General features: G+C 34.9%; 2 protein-coding genes across 6 annotated transcripts; both read left to right on the top strand.

Moving 5' to 3' along the window:
• Window positions 1-3,284: 3,284 nt before the first annotated feature.
• On the top strand, window positions 3,285-10,775 carry LOC109168137 (YTH domain-containing protein 1). 4 transcript variants are annotated; one of them, XM_019317184.1, is made up of 9 exons: window positions 3,285-3,450; window positions 6,636-6,796; window positions 8,039-8,220; window positions 8,312-8,560; window positions 8,639-8,715; window positions 8,809-9,178; window positions 9,491-9,547; window positions 10,307-10,368; window positions 10,456-10,775. In XM_019317184.1, the coding sequence occupies exons 2-9, from the start codon at window positions 6,706-6,708 to the stop codon at window positions 10,505-10,507; spliced, it is 1,140 nt and encodes a 379-aa protein (XP_019172729.1). In that variant the 5' UTR covers window positions 3,285-3,450; window positions 6,636-6,705; the 3' UTR covers window positions 10,508-10,775. The 4 variants fall into 4 exon arrangements, with proteins under 4 accessions (XP_019172729.1, XP_019172727.1, XP_019172726.1 ...); XM_019317182.1 differs by having other exon boundaries at window positions 7,991-8,220; window positions 9,491-9,535; XM_019317181.1 differs by having other exon boundaries at window positions 7,991-8,220.
• Window positions 10,776-21,575: 10,800 nt separating this feature from the next.
• LOC109168135 lies at window positions 21,576-27,406 on the top strand. Of its 2 annotated transcripts, XR_002051993.1 has the most exons (6): window positions 21,576-21,909; window positions 24,347-24,462; window positions 24,788-25,412; window positions 25,755-25,838; window positions 25,951-26,069; window positions 26,953-27,406. XR_002051993.1 is itself a non-coding variant. In XM_019317179.1 (3 exons), exons 1-3 carry the CDS (start codon window positions 21,781-21,783, stop codon window positions 25,290-25,292), a joined length of 750 nt encoding a protein of 249 aa, XP_019172724.1. In that variant the 5' UTR covers window positions 21,576-21,780; the 3' UTR covers window positions 25,293-25,666. The 2 variants fall into 2 exon arrangements, 1 of the variants encoding a protein (XP_019172724.1); XM_019317179.1 differs by lacking the exons at window positions 25,755-25,838; window positions 25,951-26,069; window positions 26,953-27,406 and having other exon boundaries at window positions 24,788-25,666.
• The last annotated feature ends 354 nt before the right edge of the window (window positions 27,407-27,760 follow it).

Below are 27,760 nucleotides of genomic sequence, written 5' to 3'. Positions count from 1 at the left end.
CTTAAAGACCGCCTTTAATACATAGTCAACCCGGCTGTTGGGGAGGCCTAGTAACAGCGACCCAACGGCCCTTGGCCTTAATAGCCCCATTATTTCCCATTTATGTTTGTATTTAAATTTACGAAGGGTGGTCACCTATAAATATGCCCCCTTAGAAAGTGTAGAGGCAGAGGTCTTTTAGCTGGAAAAGCCACCGAAAAGTTGAGACAGAATCACTAAGCAGATATAAGCACCATTCATAGCTACCTTTTTTCGCAATAATCATCTATATTTTATTTTCCAATGAATCCACCAACCACGGTTGTGTTGGACCTCATTGGACCCAAAAGTCCTAAAACCAACAACAATATTTTCACTTAGCGTTTTTGAGAATGATTTCCCCAAAACACCTCTATATTTAAAAAAAAAAAAAATTACTGTAGAGCCATTTCAACTCCTTGAATAACAAGAGCCAGTTTCGCTGGACTACTTGTCCATCAACGAATGAACAAGCTTAATTTTTAAATTGGAACCTTAAGGCTCCTTTTATAGGAGCCTCAAGGCTCCCATGCCACTTTTTCCACCGATGTGAGAAAAGTGGCAAAACTAAGGGGAGCCGAACGTTCGGCTCCTCATATGTTTTATTATTTTTTATTTTATTTTATTTCTTTTATTAAATTATTATTATTATTATTATTATTATTTTAAAACTACTACTACTACTATTATTATTATTATTATTATTATTATTATTATTATTATTATTATTATTATTATTATTATTATATCTATACCCTTAGGTCATTTTACATGTTATTCTAAACAGCTAATTTTTTAAATATCTTTTTATCAACCGTTGATATAATTCGCTAGTCAAATTCGCTAATATAATCCGCTAAAGCTAATCACTAACTGCTGATTGCCAAACAAGGACATTTATGCGAGATAGTTTTACACTTTAATTTGTTGTGTGATTTGAATACTCTCTTTGTCAACAAATCTCTCAAGTAGTTAATATGATTGGCTTAATTATATTTTTTAAATTTTTTATGCTATTAATAAAATACTTGGTAAATAAATATATAAACATTGTATTGTATTATAACTTTGATATTTAATTAAAAAAATAGCGCACAAAAAAAAAAGATAATAGACAATGTACTGAATATAATCAATTGATGAATTTGAATGTAAAGAATTTTTACATTGGAGAAAAATAAAGACAATATAACTAATTAAATTATTTCTCTTAATTAATTTATTGATAATGAATAATTTTTTTTGAATAAAGACATTGTAGCGACAATATAGCGAATATAATCAATTGATTAATTCGAATGTAAAGAATTTTTATATTATAGAGAAATAAAGACAATATAACTAATGAAATTATTTTTAGAGTGAATTACATTTTTGGTCCTACTGTTATATGGGTGTTTCCAATTTTAGTCCACCTTAATTTTTTTTGGCCACTTTATGACCACTATTATTGAATGTGTTCCACTTTTAATCCAATGTTAGTATTTTCATCAAGATGTCGTGTAATCTAGGGGTATTTTGATCTTTCTTCTCATCCAAGACTATGTTTGACTAAAAGAAATGAGAACATTAAACCTAAAACCTAAGAAACCTCGCCGGCCCATGTTGGAACGAACAAAACGATGTAGCTTTGGCTTCCCATTCTCGTTGTTCGAAGAGCCATCTTCGAATATCGGAGGAGGAGGACGAAGCGCCTGGATTAAAAGAGAAGAGACAACCATAAAAAGACTAAAGTACTCTTGGATTATACGGCCTCTTGACGGAAATATTAACGATGGACTAAAAGTGGAACACATTCAATAACAGTGGTTGTAAAGTGACAAAAAAAATTAAGGTGGACTAAAATTGAAAACGCCCCTGTAGGACCAAAAATGGAATTCACTCTTATTTTTCTTATTTAATTTATTGATAATGAATAATTTTTTTTTTTTAATAAAGACATTGTAAGCACATAATAATTCTAAATTAAAGAAATGTATATTTATTATTTTTTGTTGTAGCTACTAAATTATTATTATTATTTAATAATTTAATAAGAGTAAAATAGAGTACTAATTATGCCAACTTTAATTGGGATGTGGTTCGAACATAAGACCTTTCTTATTGAAAGCAATGAGTAAGTTAGCGGTGGACTAACAGAAATTAACGGAGAAGATAATATTTAACGAAAAAGTTAACGGATAATCATATAATTTTGGATAAATTAGAAAATCTCAAGGAAAAATTAAAAGCTGATCAATATGAGCCATTCATTTTATTAAAAAATTTGACCGTTATTTTTTCTACCCATTATAGGCCTAACTCTCTTGGACTCTTATTAGTGTGTATATATATATATATATATATATATATATATATATATATATATATATATATATATATATATATATATATATATATAGTAGAAAAGTTAACAGATAATCATATAATTAAGGATAAATTAGGAAATCTCAAGGAAAAATTAAAAGCTGATCAATCTGAACTACTCATTTGATTAAAAAATTTGACCGTAATTTTTTTAACCATTATAGGCCTAATTTTCTTGGACTCTTATTATTATAGCAGATAGTAGATAATAGATAATGGATAGTAGATTATGTACCTATAAGACATATATTATCTACATAAATCAAATTTGAAAATAAGTAAATATATAACATGTGTATGTGTCTTGTGTTGTGAGTTTTTGTGTCTCGTTTTATAAAATTCTGTATCTTAAGAGTATTGATTCTGTATCTAGAATAAATTAAAATTTGTATTGAAACATGAAAAATGAAAAACTACCAAATGTAAAAGCTTAAAATACAATACTATGTGGAACCTGGTCCACAATATAAATTTCCCCTAGCCTGTTTTTATATATTACATTTTGTAACTAATATATTTTTATATTTATAATGGTCCTGTTTGGTAAAATGACTGTTAGCTGATAGCTGTTTGCTGTTAGTTGATTGTGTTAATTAAAAGGTATAAATAGTTGATAACATTAGATGATTGTAGAAAAGTGTTTGGTAAATTAGCTGTTAGCTGATAGCTGTTTGATATAATTTCTTTTCTCAAAAAGCTAATTGAAAAAGTTGCTTGAAGTAGCTTTTTGAATTTTAGTCTTTTAGAGTTGCAAAAAGCTAATTAACCAAACATTTCTATTGATATTTTAACTAAATCAAACAATTAATAGTGGTCAAATAAGTTAAAATTGACCGGGACTAATTTTTTACAGAAAGGGCCAATATAACCCCACTATATATATATATATATATATATCATTCAACCCTAACCCCCAATTTGGTAAATCAATTACTTTCGTTGAGTTCTGACTTCCTGTGTCTGCGATTTTGCGAGACGGTCAGACGGCGTTCCTGCGACGAGCGGACGACTGGCGGCGGCGGGGCGGCGAGCTACCGGCGAGGAGGCAAACGGGCAGCGTCGCAGGTTAGTGGTTCTTACTCAGTTACTCTTATAGAGTTATAGTCTAGCAGTGGTGTACTAGTGTAGATAGGTCTGTCTGCACTCGGCAGTGGTGTAGCAGTGGCGACGGCCGACGGCGAGGAGGCTGCTGCAGTGCTGCTGCGGCTTGTGGTGGCGGCGACTGTGGCTGCTGCTGTAGTTTTTTTTTTTTTAAGTTTCAAGATTTAAACAGTATAGTACTTAGTACAATATTACAATAGTATATAAGATGATTAGATGAATACTAATTCTTTAACATTTTAAACATTTTTTTAAATGAAATATTTTTAACATTTAAATGAATAGATGAATATAAATGAATTAGTAGTATGTTACCATATTAGTACTTACCTTGGTTAGTTGTTTATGATTTATGAAGTGCTTATTTGCTATAATAATCATAAATGTTTGGTTCTTACTGTTTATTAAGTCTTTGTTCTTACTTTTATATTATTCAATAAAGTGTTGATTCTTAGTGTTATAAATTTATAATATTCAATGTTATTAGATACTTAGATAGTTAGACATTACCTTGTTCGTGTGTCTTGATTGTTAAATATTTATGAGATTATATAAGATGACAAGCAACAATACAACTGAATCTATTCCTGAACAAGTTAATGAGCAAGTTACAAAACCAATAAAACTTGTGTTGTTGGATATTGTATTATGAACTTATGGTTGTGTCATTTTGTGGTTATTGATTGTTGATTGATTGTAATTTTGTAATATGAATACATGATACATGGATTTTTTGTGGTAATATACCTATGTAATTATGTATTGGTTTTTTATTAGGTATATTTTTTAATTTTTTTACAAATATGTATGCTTTAAAGGACTTTAACATGTAGGCCTTAAATAGGCTTAAAACCTATTTAGGACTGACTTTGAAGTCTTTTTAAGGCAAATTATACCATGGGCCAGGGTCTACCTTGCATTGTAGACCCTAGTCCAAAAATAACCTTCAGATTTTGTATCTATAGTTGACACATTCTGTACCTGCAGTTGATAGTTTCTGTACCTGTAGCTATCATATTATGTGTCAGCAATTATTAAGTCAGGTTCTGTATCTACAGTTGACATAATCTGTACCTGCAGTTGATAGTTTCTGTACCTATAACTATCATATTATGTGTAAGCAATTATCAAGTTATTTGTTTACATGTACAGAAACGGTTAACTGTAGGTACAAAATGTGTTAACTGAAGGTACAAATTTTTGTATTGGGATTCGCAATGCAATATGAACCCTGGTCCATGGTATAACAATGGAGTCTACATACAGGCCCAGGCTCAGGCTTTACATTTTCATAGCAGGCGCATGCCTAATTTTCTAAAGCCTGGCTTGGCTTGGCCTATTTCCATCCCTAACCACTTGTATTTGTATTATTATATGAAGAAATCAAACAAATACAGAGTATAAAATAATTTCTTGTTTTATAAACTAGAAAATTATTAAATTAAAATGTATTGGAGTCAGCAGTACATTCAGTAGTATGAAATTGGGCCGTCCAGTCTTAAAAACACTGGGCCCACTAAATTCAAAAAAAATTAGGGCACAGCTTATCGACATCAATAACTACTCCCCGCCGTCTCCTCCCTTTCCTCCCTCACTCTCTCCCTCCCCTGCCCCTGCCGCTTGTCCCCTTGACTTCCTCTGCATAATGTATGTGCTTTTCCAGTTTAAATTTTTCTGTAAACTATATTATTTAGTTAATGCTGTAAGTTCCTCGAAATCGTTTCTTATTTCATTTTAATTGACTTTGGATTTTTTTCCCATGTTAAACTGTGTTATTGTAATGCAAAATAAATGCAGAGTAGTGGTGTTGGGTTTAATTATGAGGAATGCCTTGTCACTGGTAGGAAATGGTAGTTTTATTAGACTAGATTGGAAGCTAATTCTTACTATAATTAGGTTTTTTGCCAGCATAGTTAGTGTTATTAGAATGGTGTAATTTTTAAGAATGCCGGGATATCAATGTGCTTGATGTTCTATTAATGTTTTGAGTACGAATTAGATTATGAAGATATGATCAAATATTTTGTGAGACAGGCTTCCTGCTTGCCTAGTTGTAAGTGAAAAATTGATTGAGGATGCATGTGAATTTTGTGCGTTTGCCAAAACATGTCAGTGTAATTTGAGTTGGTATTTTTTTTTGTGTGTGTGTTGAATGAGACTAACACCTATGTAATTGAGTTGACATTTGAAGTCCTTTATTTGAGCTGAGGTCTCATGTTCATGCCCCATTTCTCACATTATATGAGTGTGGGTATTATTTGGGTTTCTATGCAGGTTTATTTGGTGAGTGTTGGTGGGATTAGAAGTTGTAGACTTTTAGTTGTAAATTGTATTGTTATAACCCATAGTTTCAATCAAATTAAAAATCTGTTGGGGGAGAAATTTGGTTTATATGATTGCACCCTGTGCTTAGTTGTCTGTGTCATGACAATTAATTTACAATTTTATTTTATTTTATTTTATTTTATTTTATTTTTGTCTCCACAAGCATACCTCAGTGAGCTAGGAATTTTTTCCTGTATTGCGTGTCCATGATTTGGAAGTATTTTTCTGTTAATTTTCATGTGTGGTATGGTGAAATTCCAACACATGGGTATGAAATAAGACTTTGGAAAAATTGAAGATGGGAATTGATGTTATTTAATTAAAGTTAATGAGATCCAAAGAAAATATATTGTGAATTTGTGATTCCTTCTTCAATGGAAATCACTACTAATTCTATGTAGTAAACAAAAAAGGGTGTGTATAATGCAAGGAAGATTCCTGCTAGTATTTAATATTTTAATTGAAGTTAATGTTACAGGAAGAAATACATTTTGGTTCCTTCCTCCTTGGAAATCACTTTTCCTTTGATGAAATAAACACAGAGAATGTAGAATGGGATGGAGGCCCCGAAAGACTCACAATTATGATGAAACTGATAATGTTGCGAAGTAATTAGAAATTGAAATCTTAATTTGATTTTACCCTTTCTCTGCATACTAAACAAGGCCTTAGTGTGTAGGAAATAAATTTTTACTCTTTTCTACATGTGAATTTATCTGATATTCTGATATAATTTGTGCAACATTAGATTGGAACTTTACTTGAGCATTTACTTTCTTACATGTGATTCTATTTGTCCAATAATGTTTTCTTTATTATTTCAGGAGTACTTTTAGATCTAATTTGTGTCCACCATCATTCTGTTGCGACCATGTTATAGAAGGTGTCCAAGATATGTCATCAGATACTGCAAAAGAAAATGTATCTGTAGTTGAATCATCGGGGACTGAATGGAAAAATGACAAAGGGAATATGGATGATCCAGGTAACGGTGATCTAATTTTTTCCATCTGTTCAGTTTTCCAACATTGACATTTCTCTGAGTGTGTAGAGTTTAAATGTTCTGTCTTGCATGTTTTGAATTGTTTCATTTGTTTGATTCACCATATAGTCTGTATGGCCTGTTGGAGTTCTAAACATTTTATCTTTCAGGTTTCCTTTCACATGGTTCAAATAGAAGCTACAGTTGTATAATCATGCACGTTATACCAGTTCTAGATGAGTTAAAAAAAAACATCAAGTATATGCCAAATAGCTTTTTTTAGTGAACTTTGGGCAGCTCCAATGGCTTAATAATTGTTGTTGATTTGCCTTTAAATTGTTAAAATAAGCAAACTAGATCCATACTAGAATGGCAATGCAGAGGTCCAAGGGATTTGGTCACATAGTGATGAGCTTCTTATGATATTAGGGGATGCAACTTTGTGGCTGGCTTTGGTTCTTTTTTGAAGAACTTAAATAGAATAGAATAATGCATAGTAAGCTTTTATAGTAAATGCTTAATGAAAAATATATAGCTTTGATATTTTGGTCTGGAAATGCTTAAATTCTATAAGTCTAGAACCTACTCAGCTCCTTGAACTTTGATGCCTAATCATAGTTAATGATGGGGAGTTACTTGTCAAAAATTTGAATGGCAATTTTCAAAATTTATATTTCCAACTTTCCAAAGTTTTTGATATTCATTTGATGAGGTTGAGACATTTGTGAGGTGAGAAATTCAATCTTTATGCATTTGATCATTCTCGCAAAATGCATTTGATGCTGTTGATATGATGAATGTGCAATAACTCTCTGAATTAAAAGTTGTCATGGAATTGATACTTCTGTAATGATTTATGGTTTGTAGTTGGAAATTGGAATATGTATATTATTCTTCAATGTAATGATTTCTGGTTTATTATAGTCCCTTCATGAATCATGATGTTTCTATTCATTATTTCAGTTTTCTTAGGTGATACCACTCATCTAATTAGCTAGCAGTTCCATTTTTGCTACAGTATTTTAGAATACTGATGTCTGGCTTTGGTTGTATGCCCATAAAGATGGTTGCTACCTTGCTACCTTCGTGTTGACACATCATCCATAAGACCATAGTTCTTATTTATGCTAGCTTGTATTTTCCTTTTTCTTATTCAAATGTTCTATTAAAATGAAGAATGTGGAATGCATTTTCTAGATATCCCAAACTATAGAGAGAAGAACAATACCTATCATTCTGGAGCAGATTACCAGGAAATCCCATGTGATCAGATTGGCATTTCAGCTGCAGTTGGGAATGGAAAGCTGCATGGCACAAGATATTTCATTATCAAGAGTTTGAACCATGAAAACCTTCAATTGTCAGTAAAGAAAGGCATTTGGGCAACACAAGTTATGAATGAGCATATTCTGGAGGAAGCCTTTCATGTAAGATGTTTTTTTGCTGTTTCAGTGCCTTAGGCTTATTCGTTCACCTTTTACAACTTTTGTGCTTAACTAGCACACACATTTATTGCAGAATTCAAAGAAGGTTATTCTAATATTTAGTGTCAACATGAGTGGTTTCTTCCAAGGATATGCACAAATGACATCATCTGTTGGGAGACGTGACCATGTCTGGAGCCAAGGAAGTGGTGGGCGCAATCCTTGGGGTCGCAGTTTTAATGTTAAATGGCTGCGGTTGCACGATTTGCCTTTTCAGAAGACTCTTCATCTGAAAAACCCATGGAATCAGTACAAACCTGTTAAAATTAGTAGGGATTGTCAGGTGCTAGTTATTACTGTAGAACTTGTTATATTTCATTAATTTAGTAGGATCTTGACTGATGTTCTTATATTTATGTAGGAGTTGCATCCAGATGTTGGTGAAGCTCTATGCGAGCTCCTTGATGGAAAGGATGTGTCTGATGTTAATTTCAAAGTGTACAAGTTTTCTTAGCCCTGCCTGAATATATTTATTCTGCCAAAACCCTTTTTCCTATCTATATTTCTCTAAATTGTTATTGCTGCATTCAGGGACAAATTTTTGAGGGATGATCTCTCTAGGCCTCATATAGAGCCTTCAGTTCATTCAAGAGATGAACATTGTAATATGCCTCTGATGCATATGGCTCCAATGATGTATCCTGGTTTACTTTACCAGCATCAAATTGATGCAAGTAGATTCCATGCTGATTGCCATGGTGCAGATGGTATGTTTCTACCTGAGGACTTGTGTATTGCTTCTGGAGCCTCAAAATGGAAGCAGTCTGGATATTCTCAGGGAAGCAGAAGCGTCACAAATATTCATGAGGGCCCAAATCTTTCTTCTCGATTTGATGTTTTGGGCTTCTCAGGTGAAAGTCCTCATGCTAGTACTCTCACTGATGAAGATATCCTAGACATGGTACGTGTCCATCAAGTTAAAATAAAGCATCTTATTAAGGCATGAGGTGCAGATGACTAAATTCTTATTTATGCTATTGTTTAGTTTTTCAATTCGTGATTGTGTAGTTTTTATTTTTATATTTTTTGTCTGCTGAAGTTATTCTATTCATACTTTAAGATTTGAGCCACTTACTTTCATATGTTTAAAGCATTTATTGATGAGTTTACCCTAATGTTTTTCCTCTTATTTTCTCACCTTTGTTTTTTTTGTCTTCTGTTATGGGCTTCCTTCATTCTTTTCTCCCTTTTAACTTCGGGTCCCATGTTGCAGACATATGAAGAGTACCTTGAAGCTCATAGCAGAGGGAACAAAAGAGTACGCAATCATGTTGGTCTATTTAACACTCATATCTTTTGTTACATTGCTTGTTCAATACATTGAATAATATGAGTATAGTTGATTTTAGTGCGTGCTTTATTTGAACTCCTTTCTTTAGATTGCTTCAAATGCATATTTAAGAAAGTCGGGGTTTTTTTTTCAAGCTTGATGCAACGGTGCTTATTGTTGTTTATGAATTGATTTTTACTCAAAACACTTTCCTCCCTAGACTTCTAGTTGTTTGGGGGTTTTCTTGCTACCTGCCTACCTAAACTTTGATTTATGAGATTAGGGTTGGATTGGAGGGTCAAGTCTAAATCATCTCTGATTGACACTACATATTGTTTTTTTTTTTTTTTTTTTTTTTTTTTTTTTTTTTTCTTTTTAAAAAAAATGGGTGGGGGAGTTTAGACTCTGATTGAGAATGTTTGTTTATTGCAAAAAAAAAATGCTAGAGAAAGTTAATGAGTCAGGTTATTCTCCGTGTTTGTGAGGAAGAAGAGTATTGGCTTATAAACTGGTTAGATTAAGCATACCAGTGTTTGTACAGAAAGTTGTTTTTAGAGACACAGTTGAAAGGAAAAGGAATTTTGTTAATTTCTGTCATTCATTGAATCATTGATCTGCCATGGTGAAAGGACTATATATGGGGTATTTCATATTTTTAGTTCAAAATTTCGGGAACAAATAGCATAATTAACATGCCTTGACAGCCTTATGAATTGTGTGCTAATGGTATCACATATTTTCATCTCTTTTTCTCTATAGGTCTCAGGACCATCAGGGAGTACACAGCAGTCATCTATCAGCAAAGAAAATTGTGAAGAGTCGTAAGTCAATTGCAATTTTCTAAAACACGACGTTTGGGCTTCCACAGCAACCATCCTTCTGACTTGATTTAGTATACTATTTTGCAGGCAGTCGGGCTGTAGTTCTAAGAAAAGGAGTTGCGAACGCAAGTCTGAGTGATGATTGTATGCACCTTCGCAGGCAAGCAGGCAATGGTTTGCCCTTGAATTTGGTGGCTTAGTATTTAGCTGCAAAGCAGCCTTAAATTCGAACCTATTCTTTTTTTATTTTGTAAACCTCAAAATTAGGGGTGAATATATGGCACTGTTGTATTATATTGTACTGTATTGTTGTCAAATTCTTACACCTTGTTGAAATATATTTCAATGGGTGGTTGAATATTTGTATAGCTTCACTGTTTCACAACTATCATTCATGTTTCTCTTTCTGTATTGCTTTGTACATAAAAAACTAGTGCCCCTCTTCCCAAATTTTGGTATTCTCTGGTATTTGTGCTGACATTTTGGGGAGCAAATCTTTTCATGCTGTTCTAGCATTTGGACTTCAGGGGAGTGTTAACTCAACAATTTTAGTAGACATTTACTCATAAGCAATTTTGTACCATCTCTATGTTATGGTGCCAAATTGCATGTAATCTGGATAATGATATTCTTTGTAATTCGTATTTGAATGTCTGCTTGTATTTGCTTCCTTTTAGTAGATGTTCATAGTTTTCCAACCTCGACTGTCATATTAGGAAGCTGTTGTTTCGTTCATAAAAGTTGATTTATAAGTCTAATGTAAAAGAAATAATATTTTTTCTTTATCTCAAAACTTTTGCATAAGTTTTGGCCATCGAGGGGCGAGGTTGGTCGATGGAGGGAAGGGTTCCTTTATCAACATAGGGGGTAATTATGTGGATGAGATAGAAAGTTTGCGGTAGAGTTGCAAGTGGGCCTGGGGTAGAGGTGCAACTGTGCAAGGTGCTGGCAAATTATTGTATGGATCATGCTTCATATAATGCTCTGTGGAGCATAATAAAAGGTACATTTTTGAATATAAAAAGAGTTAATACCCAAAATCGTCCTCGACTATAGTGGTTTTTCTCAATTTCGTCCTAAACGACTTTGGTGACCTAATATCATCCCAGACTTTTGTGTTTCGCTCAATTTAGTCTCAGACTTTTGTGTTTTTGTTCAATTTAGTCCCTCATTTGTTATTCTGTCTATTTGGTGTTAAATAAATAGATAATTCAGTAATTTTAATATTGGCATTTCTTTACTCATAGACATGTGAACTGCGAAATCCTTTTTTTTTTTTTTTTTACGAATTACTCCCAGAATTACTCCTAAAACTGCGAATATAAAATTTGATTTGCAGGTCCGGGAGTAATTCTGCGTGTAATTCGTACAAGAAAGAGGAATTTCACACTTCACAAGTTGAAAGTAAAGAGAGATCAATATTGACATTACTGAATTGTCCCTTAATTTAACACCAATTTGACGGAATAACAAATGGAGGACTAAATTGAGCGAAACACAAAAGTCTGGGACGATATTAGGTCACCAAAGTCGTTTAGGACGAAATTGAGAAAAACCAGTATAGTCGAGGACGATTTTAGGTATTAACTCAATATAAAAAGTACATTATTCATGAATTAAATGTACATTATATAAAATAATATACTTTCAGTACTCAAATAATGTATTTTCTTTGAATATAATGCACATTTTAATATATTGCATTGTTTGATAGTATAGTTCACACAATAACGATTGCAATGTGTCTAGAAGTTTAGAGCGATTCAATTAAAGTGGTGGACTGGATTAAAGGAGTGACGAGGCTCTTGGGGTCAGTTAGAGACATCATTAAGAGCTGCCGTGAATAGATGGAAAGGGACTAGAATGTTAGAATTGAGCACCTTTTTAGAGAGTAAAATTAGACAGTTGACTTCTTATTGAGACTCGCAAGCACATGTAGCTGAAGGTGGGAGGAGATCACCAATAGTTATGCTGTGCATGCACACGGTTGCAAAACGATATCGTTTTGACTAAAAACACGCGTCCCATTTAAAAAAAAAAATTCAGTTTCGATTCCCCTCAACAGCATTATTGTGGATATATAGTTATGAATTTATGGATATATAGTTATGAATTTATGGATATTCAGCTCATTCATTGTTGATATTTAGTTCATTCATTGTGGATATTTAGTTCATTCATTCTGGATTTTGTGTTATTCATTCACTGTGGATATATAGTTATGAATTTGTGGATATATAATTCAAATTATGTACAAAAAAATGCTATTGCCGAAAATCGAACCTGATTTTTTTTTTTTTTTTTTTTTTTTAAAGTGGAATGCAAGTTTTTAGTCAAAACGACGTCGTTTTTGCAACCGTGTGCACCATGTAGCACATCATAATTTGCGGGAGATCACCCGCCCTCCCCCAACAATCATGGACATCTTGATGGAGGATTGCTTTGGTCCACCCAACACGTGTGACGTCGTCATGAGAGACCAATAATATTGGATTTTTGAGATTTTTCCCCTCCTATCCAAAAAAAATATTAATTTTGGATGATTTCTATTATTCAATACATATGGAGTGTTTGGTAAATGGTTATTAGCTGATTGGGTTAATGAGTTTAACTATTTGATATCATTAGCTGATTGTAAAAAAAGTGTTTGGTAAATTAGCTATTAGCTGATTATATATACACAATTACTTTCTCAAAAAGTTAATCGAAAAAATTATTTTGAACAACTTTTTGAATTTTAGCATTTTGAAACATTAAAGTTGTTAAAAAGATGAGAATATAATTGTGTTGTACTCAATAATAATGTCTGAGAGTACATGGAGCGAATATATAGAGATGCTAGATAGAATCCTAGTTTAACACGAATAATATAGTCATAGTCTAATATGAATAATATAGTCCTAATACTCCCCCTCAAGCACAAGGTTGGCTAGCCAAAACATTGAGCTTGTCACAAATAGAGTTAAAACGAAGAGACGACAAAGACTTTGTGAAAATATCCGCTAGTTGATCATTGGTTGAAATAAAGTGCACTTCTAACTCATTTTTGGCTACTTTATCACGAACAAAATGATAGTCAATCTCAATGTGCTTTGTGCGGGCATGAAACACTGGATTGACACATAAATAAGTAGCTCCCAAATTATCACACCATAGTCAAGGAGGAGATGCAGGCGGGATGCCGATTTCATGTAACAGAGAAACAAGCCATGTAACTTCTGCAGATACATCAACGAGTCCCTTGTATTCTGCTTCAGTCGAAGAACGTGCCACATTCCGTTGCTTCCGTCAAACCCAAGATATAAGATTACTGCCCAAGAACACAGCAAAGCCACTAGTAGATTTGCGGTCATTCGGATCGCTAGCCCAATCTGAGTCAGAAGAGGCGTGAATATCTATAGATGTAGACCGAGAAATACGCAGGCCAAGATTCAGGGTGCCTTTGACATACCGCAGGACTCTCTTTAGAGATGCCCAGTCTGTAGTAGTGGGAGCATGCATATGTTGACACAATAGATTAACAGCATAAGATAGATCCGGATGAGCTACCGTAAGATACTGGAGAACACCAGCAAGACTCCTGTATTTTGTTGGATCGGTATAGGGAACGACCGCGTCGTCTGTGATTTTCGCAGAAGAGACAGGCGTGATTACTAGCTTGTAGTGCACCGTGCCAGCACATTTGAGAATATCCTTCATGTACCGTTGTTGGGATAAAAGCATACCGCCAGATAACGTGACAGTTTCTATTCCCAAGAAGAAAGAAGGCACACCCATATCACGAACCTTAAATTCAAGTGCTAATTTATCAGTAAGAGCAGTAATACGATCTGAGTCAGAACCCATAATTAAAATGTCATCAACATACACCAAGAAATAAAGACGAATATTGTCACGGGAATAGATAAAAAGAGACACATCCGTCTTAGAAAGCGAGAAGCCACAGAGACAAGAAAATCATGTAGCCTTGTGAACCATGCTCGTGGAGCCCGTTTGAGACCATATAGAGATTTTTTAAGCAAACATACATGATTAGGTAACGACTTATCTTCATAACCAGGTGGTTTTCGCATGTAAACAGTTTCAGCTAGCTCACCATTTAAAAAGGCATGTGAATATCCAACTGACGAATAGACCACCCACGAGATACGGCTAAAGATAAGAGAAGACGAACCGTAGTGGGCTTAACCACAGGACTAAAGGTCTCAAAAAAGTCATCTCCAGCAACTTGATTAAAACCCTTGGCTATTAACCTTGCTTTATGACGGTCTATTGAACCATCGGCCTTCCGTTTGGTTCTGAAAATCCACTTGCAACCTATAACATTCATACTTGGTTGAGATGGAACGAGACGCCACATATGATTATGGACCAAGGCATTGAACTCCGCGCCCATTGCATCACGCCACTCAGGAAACTTGACCGCCTGAGAGTAACAGGTAGGCTCAGGTAATATAGTGGAAATAGTGGTTAAGGCAAGATGTTGATGCGGGCCGGAGCTGCGAGTATTCATGCTATGCGACCGAGGAGGCGGAGTAGCACGTCGAGGACATTCGCGCGGCCTGCCGCGCTGCTCAACCTGTTGGTCCGAGACAGTCCGCTCATTTTTTGCGGACTGCTCGTGACTGTGACCGACATCACCGCCAGAAGTTGCCATGGGCTCGTGAATCTACTGAGCGCCATCAGTAGTCGTGGTCGAGACATCACTTCCTTGGCCCGTCACAATTGATGCAGTAGCCCACGGTTCGGGACGTGGTGTAGCAACCTGCGAGGCAATAGGAGAAATAAAGGGAAACACAGTCTCATTGAATCGCACGTGGCGACAGATAAAAACATTGTTAGTGTCCAAACAACGATAGCCACGATAAGACGGAGGATAGCCTAGAAAGACACAGGGAGATGAACGAAACTGGAGTTTATTGCGATTATAAGGATGTAGGATAGGAAAGCACAAACAGCCAAACACTCGCAAGTAAGAGTACGACGGGGGAGATCGATGTAAACGGAAGTGAGGGGACTCATCAGACAGAACACGAGTAGGCATTTTATTAATTAGGTACACAACAGTTTCAAAAGCATAGTCCCAAAAACGAAACGGGACAGATGTTTGAGCCATTAAAGACAGCCTTGTCTCAACAACATGACGATGTCTGCGTTCCACTCTACCATTTTGCTCGTGAGTATATGCACAGGATTGCCTGTGACGAATACCCAACGAAGCAAGAGTGGAACCAAGCTTTTTATATTCTCCCCCAAAATCAGATTGAAAGGAAATAATCTTGCGAGAAAAAGAACGTTCAACGAGTGTACGAAACGTATCAAATATAGCATACAAATTAGATTTAGCATGCATGGGATAATACCATATATAACGAATGTAATTATCCACAAACAACACAAAATATTTATAGCCAGACGCAGAAAGTAATGGCGTCGGGCCCCAAATATCTGAATAAATTAATTCCAAAGGATGCGTACTAGTAATTTCGACACGAGTCAAAGGAAAACGATAGGAAAGACAATAGAGAAGAAGAGAGACTAGGGACATGTAAAACATCATGTAACTTAAAAGACCTAGAATTAGTAGCTAACGAAGCGGACCCAACATTAACAATATGCAAACCTGTACCATTGCCGACTCGCAGAGTCTCCGGGCCATCATAACGTGTCGTAGAAGTCATCAAAGAAGAATAAGGCTTAGCATGATCTGTAGCACCAGTGTCAGGGAACCATTGATGAGGACCGTTGGAATCACCATTATCACCAGAGATGGCCACATTAGCCTGAAAACCCGAAGCCCCTGAATAACGCCGAAAACAGTTGGCTCCCGTGTGACCAAAACATTTACAAATTTGATAAGGATCATCATAGCGCAAAAAACAATTGGCTCCCGTTTGACAAAAACGTTTACAAATTTGACATGGATCATCAATGCCACGTCATTGACTGGACTGCTTCTCATACGGTGTATCTTGGTTCGATGCCATCGGCTACTGCTACGAAGCGAGGTGACGCCGTGTGCGGTGGAACATGGGTGTTGGAAAGGAAAACCCTAGCTAACTGATACCAGATGAGAATATAATTGTGTTGTATTCAATAATAATGTTAGGAATATAGAGGAATAATGCGAAAGCGGAGAATCGAAAATTGAGAATTATAGAAGTTAAATAATAGGGAAAATATATAAATGACAAAAGAATTTATAATATGGGAATATATATATATATATATATATATATATATATATATATATATATATATATATACACACGTGAAAACCAAGACAAGAGAATGAATTACAATTGATAAGAATTGATGTTGTGAATGAGTGATTACAAATGCAAAAGATTACTTATTTATACAATTCTTTTTTATACAATTCAAAAGAGAGAAAAACCCAAGAAAAAAAGGGAGAACATGCATGGACGTGCAGCAATTGGGCAGTACGTGGATGATGGAGGTGAGTGGTCAATATGCATGAATTAAATTTGAGCCACAATTTATTTTTCTAACAATCTCCACCTTGGATCAAATCCACTGTGGAATTAACAATTGGAACAACCGACTAAACTCAAGCACTGCTTGAACTTAGCAATAGGAAGAGGCTTGGTGAGCATATCTGCTGGATTCTCCAATGTATGAATCTTCTGAACGGCTATATCCCCTGCAGCTATAACCTCCCGGATAAAATGGTATCTGACATCAATGTGTTTGGTTTTGGCATGATAGGTATCATTTTTGGTGAGATGGATAGCACTTTGACTATCTGAAAACACAATGGTCTGACCCTGTGAAACACCAAGTTCCATAACCAAACCCCGTAGCCAAGTAGCTTCTTTGACACCCTCTGTTGTTGCAATATATTCCACCTCAGTCGTAGATAACGCAGCAATAGACTGAAGCGTAGCTTTCCAACTGATAGCACAATTACAAAGAGTGAAAATATATATGGAAAGCGATTGACATCTGTCAAGATCACCACCATAATCAGAATCTACGAAGCCCACAATGTCAGTAGATGCAGAAGAATTTCGATCAAAAACCAAGCCCAAAGATGAAGTACCCTTTAGGTACCGTAGAATCCATTTAACGGCGTTCCAATGCTCCTTACCAGGGTTATGCATGTAACGGCTCACAACACTTACAGCATAAGCCAAATCAGGTCTAGTTCATACCATAGCATACATGAGACTTCCAACGGCACTAGAGTAAGGAACTTTTGACATATAAGCCACATCACCATCAGACTTAGGGCATGAGTCAGAGGATATCTTAAAATGAGCAGCAAGTGGAGTAAACACAGATTTACAATTAGACATATTGAATCGATCAAGCACCTTCTCAACATACTTTTTCTGGGATAAGAAAAGTTTACCAGCTTGACGATCCCTGTGTATCTCCATGCCAAGAATCTTCTTTGCTGCACCAAGGTCTTTCAACATAAAGAAGTAGATAGACAAAAGACCCATTAGAGAATTCTTTAAAATAGACACAACTGTCATATTGGCTTCTTGAGAATCCTTGCCCCAACATACAAGCATCAAACCGCTTATACCATTGCCTTGGAGCTTGTTTTAGCCCATAAAGAGACTTCTTTAGACGGCAGACACAATGTTCCTTCCCAGGAACTTCAAACCCCTCAGGTTGGTACATGTAAAGCTCTTCATCAAGCTCTCCATGTAGGAAAGCAGTCTTTACACCAAGTTGCTCCAACTCCAAATCAAAAAGGGCAACAAAAGCAAGTAGAACACGTATAGAGGTATGACGAACAACTGGATAAAATATCTCATTAAAGTCAATACCTTCACGTTGATCGAAACCTCGAACAACCAACCGTGCTTTCCACCGTGCTTTCTCAACCCCAGGGATGCCATCTTTCTTCATGTAAATCCACTTACAGCTCAACGGGCGTTTACCTTTCGGCAACTCTACAAGCTCCCAAGTCTCATTCTTATGGAGACTTTCCATTTCCTCTTGCATAGCAACCAACCACTTGGACGAGTTGGCACAGGAAATAGCCTCAGAATAGCAGGATGGATCACCATCAACCTCTTGTGCAACTGAACGAGCATAAGCAACCAAGTGGGTTTCATCGTTACTAGCGTACCTAGCAGGTTTTTTAATTATCCTCCTAGGCCGATCTTGGGCAATGGAGTACTCTCGCTGTGGCTCGACGAGAGGCGCAGTACTTGTAGATGCATCATCTTTAGTATTACCATTAGTGGTAGTAATACTATCATTAGGCCTGAACTCAAACTCCACCTTATCACCAGTACTTTGCGTCTCACCTGTACTGGGATCTTTTCCAGAAGAGAGTAGTGCATTTTCATCAAAGTGATATCTCGACTCAGAATGATTTTCTGAGAATCAGGAGACCATAGACGATACCCTTTTGACTCAGAAGCATAACCAAGGAAAATGCATTTGACAGCTCGAGAGTTTAATTTACCCGTACTGGAATGAGCATAAGCAGGACATCCAAAAACTCTTAAGATAGAGTAGTCAACAGGATTACCTGACCAAACTTCCTCTGGAATTTTGAAATCAAGGGATGAATGTGGAGATCTATTTACCAAATAGCAAGCAGTAGAAACGGCCTCGGCCCAAAAATCACGCTGTTTCCATAACCCAGCATTAGAGAGCATACAACGAGCTCTTTCCAATAGAGTCCTGTTCAAACGTTCGGCAACACCATTTTGCTGGGGTTTACCAGGCAAGGTCTTGTGCCTGGCGATTCCATTTGCCGCACAAAAGTCATTGAAATCTGACTCACAGAACTCCAAGCCATTGTCTGTCCTGAGCTTCTTGACTTTTTTACCTGTCTGAGTCTCAACAAGTATTTTCCACATCTTGAAAATAGAAAATGCTTGATTTTTATGTTTCAAGAAATAGACCCAGACTTTACGAGAAAAGTCATTAATAATAGACATAAAATATCTATAGCCTCCCATAGACTGGAATTTAGTTGGTCCCCATAAATCAGAATGTATGTATTCCAATACATCTTTGGTACGGTGTGTAGCAGTAGAGAAACTAACCTTCTTTTGTTTCCCAAAAATACAATGCTCACAAAATTGTAATTTACCCGTACCTGAACCACCAAGGAGGCCTTTCTTGCTCAGGAGATGCATGCCTTTCTCACTCATATGCCCCAGACGCATATGCCATAATTGAGTGAGATCCGCATCAGACACCGATGAGGATACTGCTAGTGAACCTGTTACAGTACTGCCGTGCAAGACGTACAAGCTTCTAGAACGAGAAGCTTTCATGAGAACAAGAGAGCCTTTTATGATTTTCAGAACTCCACCTTCAGCTATGTACTTGCACCCCAGAGATTCCAAGGTGCTCAATGATATCAGATTGCGTTTCAAATCAGGAATATACCGAACATTGGTAAGAGTCCTGATAACATTATCATGAGTTTTAATCTGAACACTTCCAATTCCACTAACCTTACATTGGGTATCATTACCTAGCAAGACAACTTCACCATTAACTGGTTCCAGAGAGACGAACCAGTCTTTGTGAGGACACATGTGGAATGTACAACCAGAGTCCAGAATCCACTCGGTTTCGCTCCGTTGGCCACCGGAACTAAGAGATAACATAACATTGCCTTCTGAATCACTTTCAACCACACTAGCTTCAACGGACTTCTTTTATCTCTCTTGCTTGTTTTTCTGCTTGAAGCATTCAGTCACATCGTGACCCTGCTTCTTGCAGTACTTACAGGATTTGTTGGACTTCCGTCTTTTGGACTTGGATCTAGATTTTTTATTGCTACTCTCGATTTCAAGTGAACGACCCCTTACAGTCAAGCCTTCACCTTTGTCCTCAGACTTAATTTCATAGTCAAACTTTTCTTTGGACAATAGGTTTGACTTTACACTGTCGAAAGTAAGGGTATCACTACTATTACCATACAGCATAATTTCTTTGAAATGCTTGTATGATTTAGGAAGAGAGACAAGCAATAAAACAGAACGATCCCCATCGTCAATTATGACATCAATATTTTCCAAGTCCAATAAAATAGAATTGAATTCATCCAAGCGAGATTTAATAGAAGTACCTTCTGTCATACGGATTGTGTACAGACGCTCCTTCAGGCGCAGCGTGTTCGCCAGAGATTTGGCCATATAAAGCGTATCCAGCTTGGACCATAAATCTGACGCAGTCGTCTCACTTACTACCTCACGTAGAACTTCTTTAGACAGGCACAAAAGAATGGTTGAACGTGCCTTGTCATCCAAATCTTCCCAAGTTTCATCTGTCATTGTAGCTGGTTTCTTCTTCTTCCCAGCTAGTGTTTTCTTCAAACCGTTCTGGGTTAGAACGGCTTCCATATGAACCTTCCAGATAGAAAAGCTAATTTTCCCGTCGAACTTCTCGATATCGAACTTTGTAACAGTCGACATCTTTGAAAATAATTCTCAAATAAACCGCTCTGATACCACTTGTTAGGAATATAGAGGAATAATGCGGAAGCAGAGAATCGAATTGAGAATTATAGAAGTTAAATAATAGGGAAAATATATAAATGACAAAAGAATTTATAATATGAGAAAATATATATATTATATATTATAACTCAAAGGGAATTGAGAAGAAAGAATAATATATATATATATATATATATATATATATATATATATCTACGTGAAAACCAAGACAAGAGAATGAATTACAATTGATAAGAATTGATGTTGTGAATGAGTGATTACAAATGCAAAAGATTACTCTATTTATACAATTCAAAAGAGAGAAAAACGCAAGAAAAAAAGGGAGAACATGCATGGACGTGCAGCAGTTGGGCACTACGTGGATGATGGAGGTGAGTGGTCAATATGCATGAATTAAATTTGAGCCACAATTTATTTTTCTAACAAATAATGTGAGTACAGGGAGCGAATATATAGAAATGCTAGATATAATCCTAGTCTAACACGAATAATATAGTCCTAGTCTAATATGAATAATATAGTCCTAATAAAAAAAGCTAATTAATCACACACTCATATTAATTATTTAACCAAGTTAAATAGTTAACAGTGATCAAATAAACAAAAATGATTGATAGGCTAATTATTTTACCAAATATGACCAAATTAAATTTAATAATTTCTATTATTAAATAAACTTGTTGACACTGTCGCCCCTGATCCGATCCTTAAAATAACCTTGACCCGAACTCGACCCAATTATAATCTTGCGGCTTCCAAGTTCCAAGTCCGTCTTTCTTCAGCAATCCCGTACTGCTTTATTGACAAAGCTTAAAGCTGAGCCCTAATTTACTCCATAATCTGCAAATTATGCTCTTATTATACACCAACTATATATGCACACACAGCTAGATTCAGCCATATATAGATAGCATATAACACGATACAATATTGTTATTAAGTGTGCATGAGAAGAATGGAGAACGGTGGTTTGAATCGAGGGAAAATCACTGTGGAAGATATGATATCTAAGCTCAAAGACGACGGGGATTACGATCGGCTCCGTCTCAAAATCGTCCGAAAAGTCAGAGATGATGTGAGTGGCACCGTATTCATGATGGACAGTATTCTCTTTCCTTGTGTTAATTTACTTCGATTTTTTTTTTTTGTTTTTTTTTTTTGTTTTTTTGTTTTTTTTTGTTTTTGTTTTGTTTCAATTATTTGCAGTAATCGTAAATTTTACAATGATAAGCCATATGGCTTGAATGGTTGAATCATGATTTCAGTGTGGTATGAGTTCCAAAAGAAAAACAGCATTCACCTTGGTTTGTTTGTTTTTACAAATGAGCAATGTGGTTAACTGGTGCTAAATAACACGAGTAATAAGACATAGTAGATGGGGAGAACAAATGACAGGCTTACATATTGAAAATTTAATGTGTATGTATTCATGAATTAAATTGATTGCTATTTAGTTATCTTGGTAGAGACTGAAAAACTAAATACATCTAGTCAAATGAGTAGCAGCTTTAGTGCAAATTTAGGCTTACTAATTACTGTGACTCGTAAATATGGAAACTTATTTTCAATGTTTAGGATTGCCAACTAAAGTGATGTGATTTGTAAGGGATGACAAGTTCTGTATGGTTATCGGGGCTTTAATTCTAGTTAACTCGTTATCAAGGTGTTGATGAATGTGCCCAATTTATGGACTAGGACTAGGGAATTAGGTTAAGGGATCATGATGGAGTTGGGTGATTATCTTTGCTTTTCTTGTTATGTCTTATGGTTTTTTGTATTCAGTAATTGGCGATCATTTTTAGTTTTAAAAAGTTTTCATTTCAGATGTAGAATTGGTGGCTTGAGGTTAGAAAAAGGCTTGATGTGCATTCTTGGTTGATGAAAAGTTGAACAGGAAGTAGGGTGAAACATATACCTTTTCACACGATGACACTGTTACAGATGCATCCTTATTGTATGTATATATTTGTAATGGAGACAGATTTTTATAAAAAGATTTCATATTTTTGGGGAGATTTTTGCCTGGACTCCTTTCCATCATGCAATAACTTAAACATCACTACATGCTAAGTTTGTTATTCATGAACAGGTATGGGAAGAACATATTCTTGGCTTCTTAGAACAAGAACACTTGATGTGATATGTGTGTGAATGGGTTGAAGAATCTAGCTGGTTGTTTAGCTGTCGGCTCCAAACAAAAAGAGAACTTAGGAAGCACACTTACCAAAACACTTGCATCCTCTTATAGGACTATTGTCATTGTAGTTTTCCTTGTTTGAATTAGATTTTCTATCTCATCCACCAGTACATCTTCCTACATTATCTGGAAGAGCACACAATTATCTTAAATTATGGAATTTTATTCATAGGTCCAATTTTGAAATATTTGATGCTCAATTGGTCAATACCTTTTCTTTTCTTTTCCCTTATAGTCTCTATTTATCCCAGCACATGCTTAATTGATTAGCATGCATCCCACACCAGCTATATCTCACGCATATTTACTGTTAAGTTTATGTTCAAAGTTAAATCCAATTTTGGGCTTTCAAGTATAGTGGGAATTCCACTTTTTGTCCTCAACTTTAAAATTGGAAACAAATTAGTTCTTCAACTTTAATGGTTTAGACACTTCTGATCCTGTGGTCAAATGTTTCCTGTTAGATTTGGATGGATCAAGTGGGTCAAAATTTGGAGGGTGTTTTTTGTACTTTATTAATCAAAGTTCTATTGCTAAAGCACTTCCACTGTCTGGAAAACCTAATTCCTGCTATTCCCACAGGGAAGTGGTGTGAACTCTTCTAAAATCATACTACTGAACAACAATTTCATCAGATCATTAATCTAAAGTCCTCACTGAACTATAGATTTACAATCATGTACTTGGCATATTCTTAAGACTTAAAAGGCACACAGAACACTCATTTTTGCATGGTAGACTGGTAGTATAATTTTAGATGAGCTCAATAATAATTATTATTATTATTATTTTTGGATGGGGATAAGGTGCTTCTAGTGTAGTTGAGTTCTTTAGCAATGGAGTATTGGAGATTGAGAAATTCTTAATAAAATGACAAATATACCCTCCAAGTTTTGTTTATTTTTCCATCCAAATCTGAAAGAAAATCTAACAGCATCACCAAAAGTGTCCAAAAAATAGAAGTTGAAGGACTAGTTCCTTGTGTTCAAGTCTATGTGCTAGAGCCAATGGGTTTGTCTAAAGAGAAATGGTCCTGTATGTCCTAGTTGGGGGTGTGATCCTACATCAGTTAGGTATGATTTCAATGTGCCTTTGCACAGGTCCCTTCAGGTATCTTGCTATAAGATTTTGGATCAGGAGTGTTGGATATATATGCTCTATTCCATTATATAATATGAATTTGATTGTTTAGTTATGTGCCACCAGACATGCTTTTTCCTGAACCCTTCCCCTGAAATAAAAAGGAAGTGTGTGCATGTGCGCGCGCGTGCGTGTTAGTGTGTATGTGCTCTAACAATGACATAGTTTGTTTTAGGAGGATTTGCGGAATAGCATCATGTCAACTTTGAGGCAATCAGAAGCACTTAATTGTCCAAGTGCAAAAAGAATGAAACCAAGGCAGCTTTCTGATGCCGTATATCAAGAAGTTGGGTAAGTTGATTGTTTTTGAGTGGTTTTGGATATTGGGTTCTATGGGCTTGGTCATAAAGGATTGCATTACATTTTCTAGCCTATTTTTTGGGTAAATCTATTGTGCTCAGAGGGCATGGTTCCCCAATGTGGTAAGACCATATGACGTCTTTATTCATATGACAATGTAGGTATGGTGCTCATATAGGCACTATAGAATTAACCCTATTTTTAGGTTGTGACTTGTTAATTGTCATTGCAAAAAACAAAGCAGGATTTTTTATGACTTGCTGAATGTTGCATTTCTCAGCTTTTAGTCTAACCTTTGCTATGTTTCAAATCATAGGACTAAAGTCATGAGTGAAATTTCTGACGGTATCTGGAAGGTAATTAGATCTGGGGAAGGCATGAAGAATGAAATAACAGAAACAGTACAATCTGTTTACAATAAGTTAGTAAACCCAAATGTAAATGAAGAAGGTCAAACATCTTATGGGCCAAACTTGCAGTCAGCTGAGATGGGAGTTGAAAGTAATGGTCATGCTACTTCTTCAGCATGTGAAACCAATGGTACACTATCTAATAGTGCGCCAAATGAAACTCCTGGTTTTGCTAGGTCTGATTTAGGTCAGAATAGCAAAAATAACCACGGGGAACCAGGGATGCCTGTGCCAAATGACAGTAAAGCAAGAGAGGTATACAAGTTAGAGACCCAAGGCTCAACACATTGTTCAGATCCCAACGATGAGGATACAAATGCACCTCCTCCAGGGTTTTCTAATGTCATGGAGCATAAGCAGTCAAGTGATGTCAATGATGAAGACCCTGATGTACCTCCAGGTTTCGGTTAATGTTTCTATTCTCAATGGTCAACAAGGTTTTAGCCAATGACATGGGCATATCATTGTTGTATCAATTATTAGAGCTCATACTGGAACTCATCAAAGAGCTGACAATGTTTATGAACCAAGGTCAGATACTCAATTTAGTGAGAAGCATGAATGAGATGATCTCTCCAATACTCTTAGTATCAAACTCCAAGCTCTTAATATAAGAAATATATCATGACAAATTGTTACATCAACTACATGTTTTGTCTATTTTATATACATATATTAGTCTCTTAATTTTGCTATATTTTAGCATTGTAGAATTCTTTTTAGATTTAGCTGCCTGTACCAAATATTTATGAAAAAAGTAGAAAATTTTCATTTTTACTGTTAAATTTGTTATATGATTTTGGTCATATATTTGAACATGGAATGTACTCCTTTCCATTAAATTGTTATTCAAACTCTCATTGGTTTTTCTAGGACATAGTGGCCTGGAATGGACAAACCCGAATGCTAAATGCACACATACCCTGTTGATTGCTTCAATAGAAGCTTGATTAGAAGGTATAATTAGCAAATTTCCTTTCTTTAATTTCAAGCATTTTCTTTGTTGATTATGTAGTCGTGTGCTTTTTCATTAGTAATTAATAATTATGCCTGTGAATTTGGCCAACAGGCAAATCACTACTTGAATAGGAACAAGGAAGAACTGAAGAAGGATGGTTACTGGTTCAGTGGTTGTGGACCTCGATCCCTCGTGCTTCATGCACTCTATAACAAAGCCAAATCATAATTGTGAGTAATATTCATTATTTCAATGTTCTTTGGGCTTATTGGTGGAAAAAGACCTCAAATTTTTATATCTTCGGACAATTATATCTACAATTTTAAATTTTAAATTTTAGTAATTTGATATCAACGATTATATTATTCAATTATATTATCTACTTATCTAGCCCTAAATATAATTCAATTATGTTATTTTAGTTATTAACTTATGGTTATAATGTTTGAAGTTAGACATTGTGATGCATTATATATATATATATATATATATATATATATATATATATATATATATATATATATATATATATATATATATATATATTAATATTATGTACGCTGTAATTTTTTTTTAAATAATTTGTGTGCCAGCTCAATAAAATTGGGTTGGGTTAGATATTTTCTTGGATGGTATGGAATAGACATTTTGATACATTATATATATATATATATATATATATATATATATATATATATATATATATATATATATATATATATATATTTTTAAGTACTCCGTAATTTTTTAAATAATTTTTGTGACAACACAATTTTAGATTAGATATTTTCCTGGTTTAGAAATTATAATTGTTACTAATTCAAATATTTAATATTAATTTGTGAAACTTTAATGGTTTGTATATAATTGGTTGCATAAAATTAGATATAAATGTTACTAAACATAACTTTTTGTTTTTTGTTTTTGTTTTTGTTTTTGTTTCTGTTTTTTTGTTTTTTTTTTTTGTTTTTTTAAAGTTAAAAGTCTATTGTAATGCTTGTTTGTTTGTTTTTATTTTTATTTATTTCATTTTATTTTTTTTCATCAATAACCCTTATTTTGAAGTGAATGTTTATCAATTAATGTGACATCTGAAATATAAATTCATCACAGCTTCAGAAAGTTTTCATCACCGAAATGAAGCACACCAAACTTTGTGCACTAGGGGGATTGGTCCGTCCATATTATACCAATTGGACTCCGTACGCGTAAGAGCTATTGACCCAGAAAAGTGACAGGACTGAAGAAAATGAATTGGTGTCATGAATAATTTTTGGAAAAATGTTAAAGTGGGCTCTGGGAGTAAAATTGTCATCATGTGTCTTGATTTTATTAGAGGAAAAAGAGAAAGGAATAATTTTTCTTTTGAATGAATTAAAGTGTCATATAAGTAGGGAGTAAAAAATTGAGAGTATGTGAGTGATTAACAACCCATTACAAAAGCCAGCAAACCATGGTTATGATGCAGCGTTTTAAGGTTTTGCAAGTATTTTTCGTTGTGGATGTCTGGTTCCTGACTTCTTGGTGGATTTTATTTCGATGTATATATGTATCTTATTCTGTGCTAGGTGGTGATTTTCAAGGCAAATTATTGTATAGGCCATGGTTCATATAGCTGTGTAAACTATGAATACAATACACAATTTTAATATATTAAAAGTACATTATTTGTGTACTGAATGTATACTATTTGATAATATATAAAAATGTATATACTTTTAAATAATGTATTTTATGTATACAAATAATGCATTTTTAGTATATTAAAAATGTATTTTTTTATTTATGGCTCACATAAATGTGTGGATTATGGTCCATAGAATAAAGATTGGATTTTCAAGGCTTGCACGTTTTTTGATTTATTAAATGCTGCACTTGAAAATTATCTTATTTTAGATGTTGAAAAATGAATAGTACGACA

The sequence above is a fragment of the Ipomoea nil genome, unplaced genomic scaffold (assembly GCF_001879475.1).
Source record: "Ipomoea nil cultivar Tokyo-kokei standard unplaced genomic scaffold, Asagao_1.1 scaffold3172, whole genome shotgun sequence".
NCBI lineage: Eukaryota > Viridiplantae > Streptophyta > Magnoliopsida > Solanales > Convolvulaceae > Ipomoea > Ipomoea nil.
This window is presented reverse-complemented; position numbering and strand designations above follow the sequence as displayed.

Bases quoted from the DNA above. Each gene is read 5' to 3' on its own strand.
- LOC109168137 (XM_019317181.1), top strand. From the start codon at position 6,706: ATGTCATCAGATACTGCAAAAGAAAATGTATCTGTAGTTGAATCATCG. The intron at 6,797-7,990 runs GTAACGGTGATC...TGCATTTTCTAG, and splicing joins AGGGAATATGGATGATCCAG to ATATCCCAAACTATAGAGAG. The intron at 10,369-10,455 runs GTAAGTCAATTG...ACTATTTTGCAG, and splicing joins AAAGAAAATTGTGAAGAGTC to GCAGTCGGGCTGTAGTTCTA.
- LOC109168135 (XM_019317179.1), top strand. From the start codon at position 21,781: ATGAGAAGAATGGAGAACGGTGGTTTGAATCGAGGGAAAATCACTGTG. The intron at 21,910-24,346 runs GTGAGTGGCACC...AGTTTGTTTTAG, and splicing joins TCCGAAAAGTCAGAGATGAT to GAGGATTTGCGGAATAGCAT. The intron at 24,463-24,787 runs GTAAGTTGATTG...TTCAAATCATAG, and splicing joins GCCGTATATCAAGAAGTTGG to GACTAAAGTCATGAGTGAAA.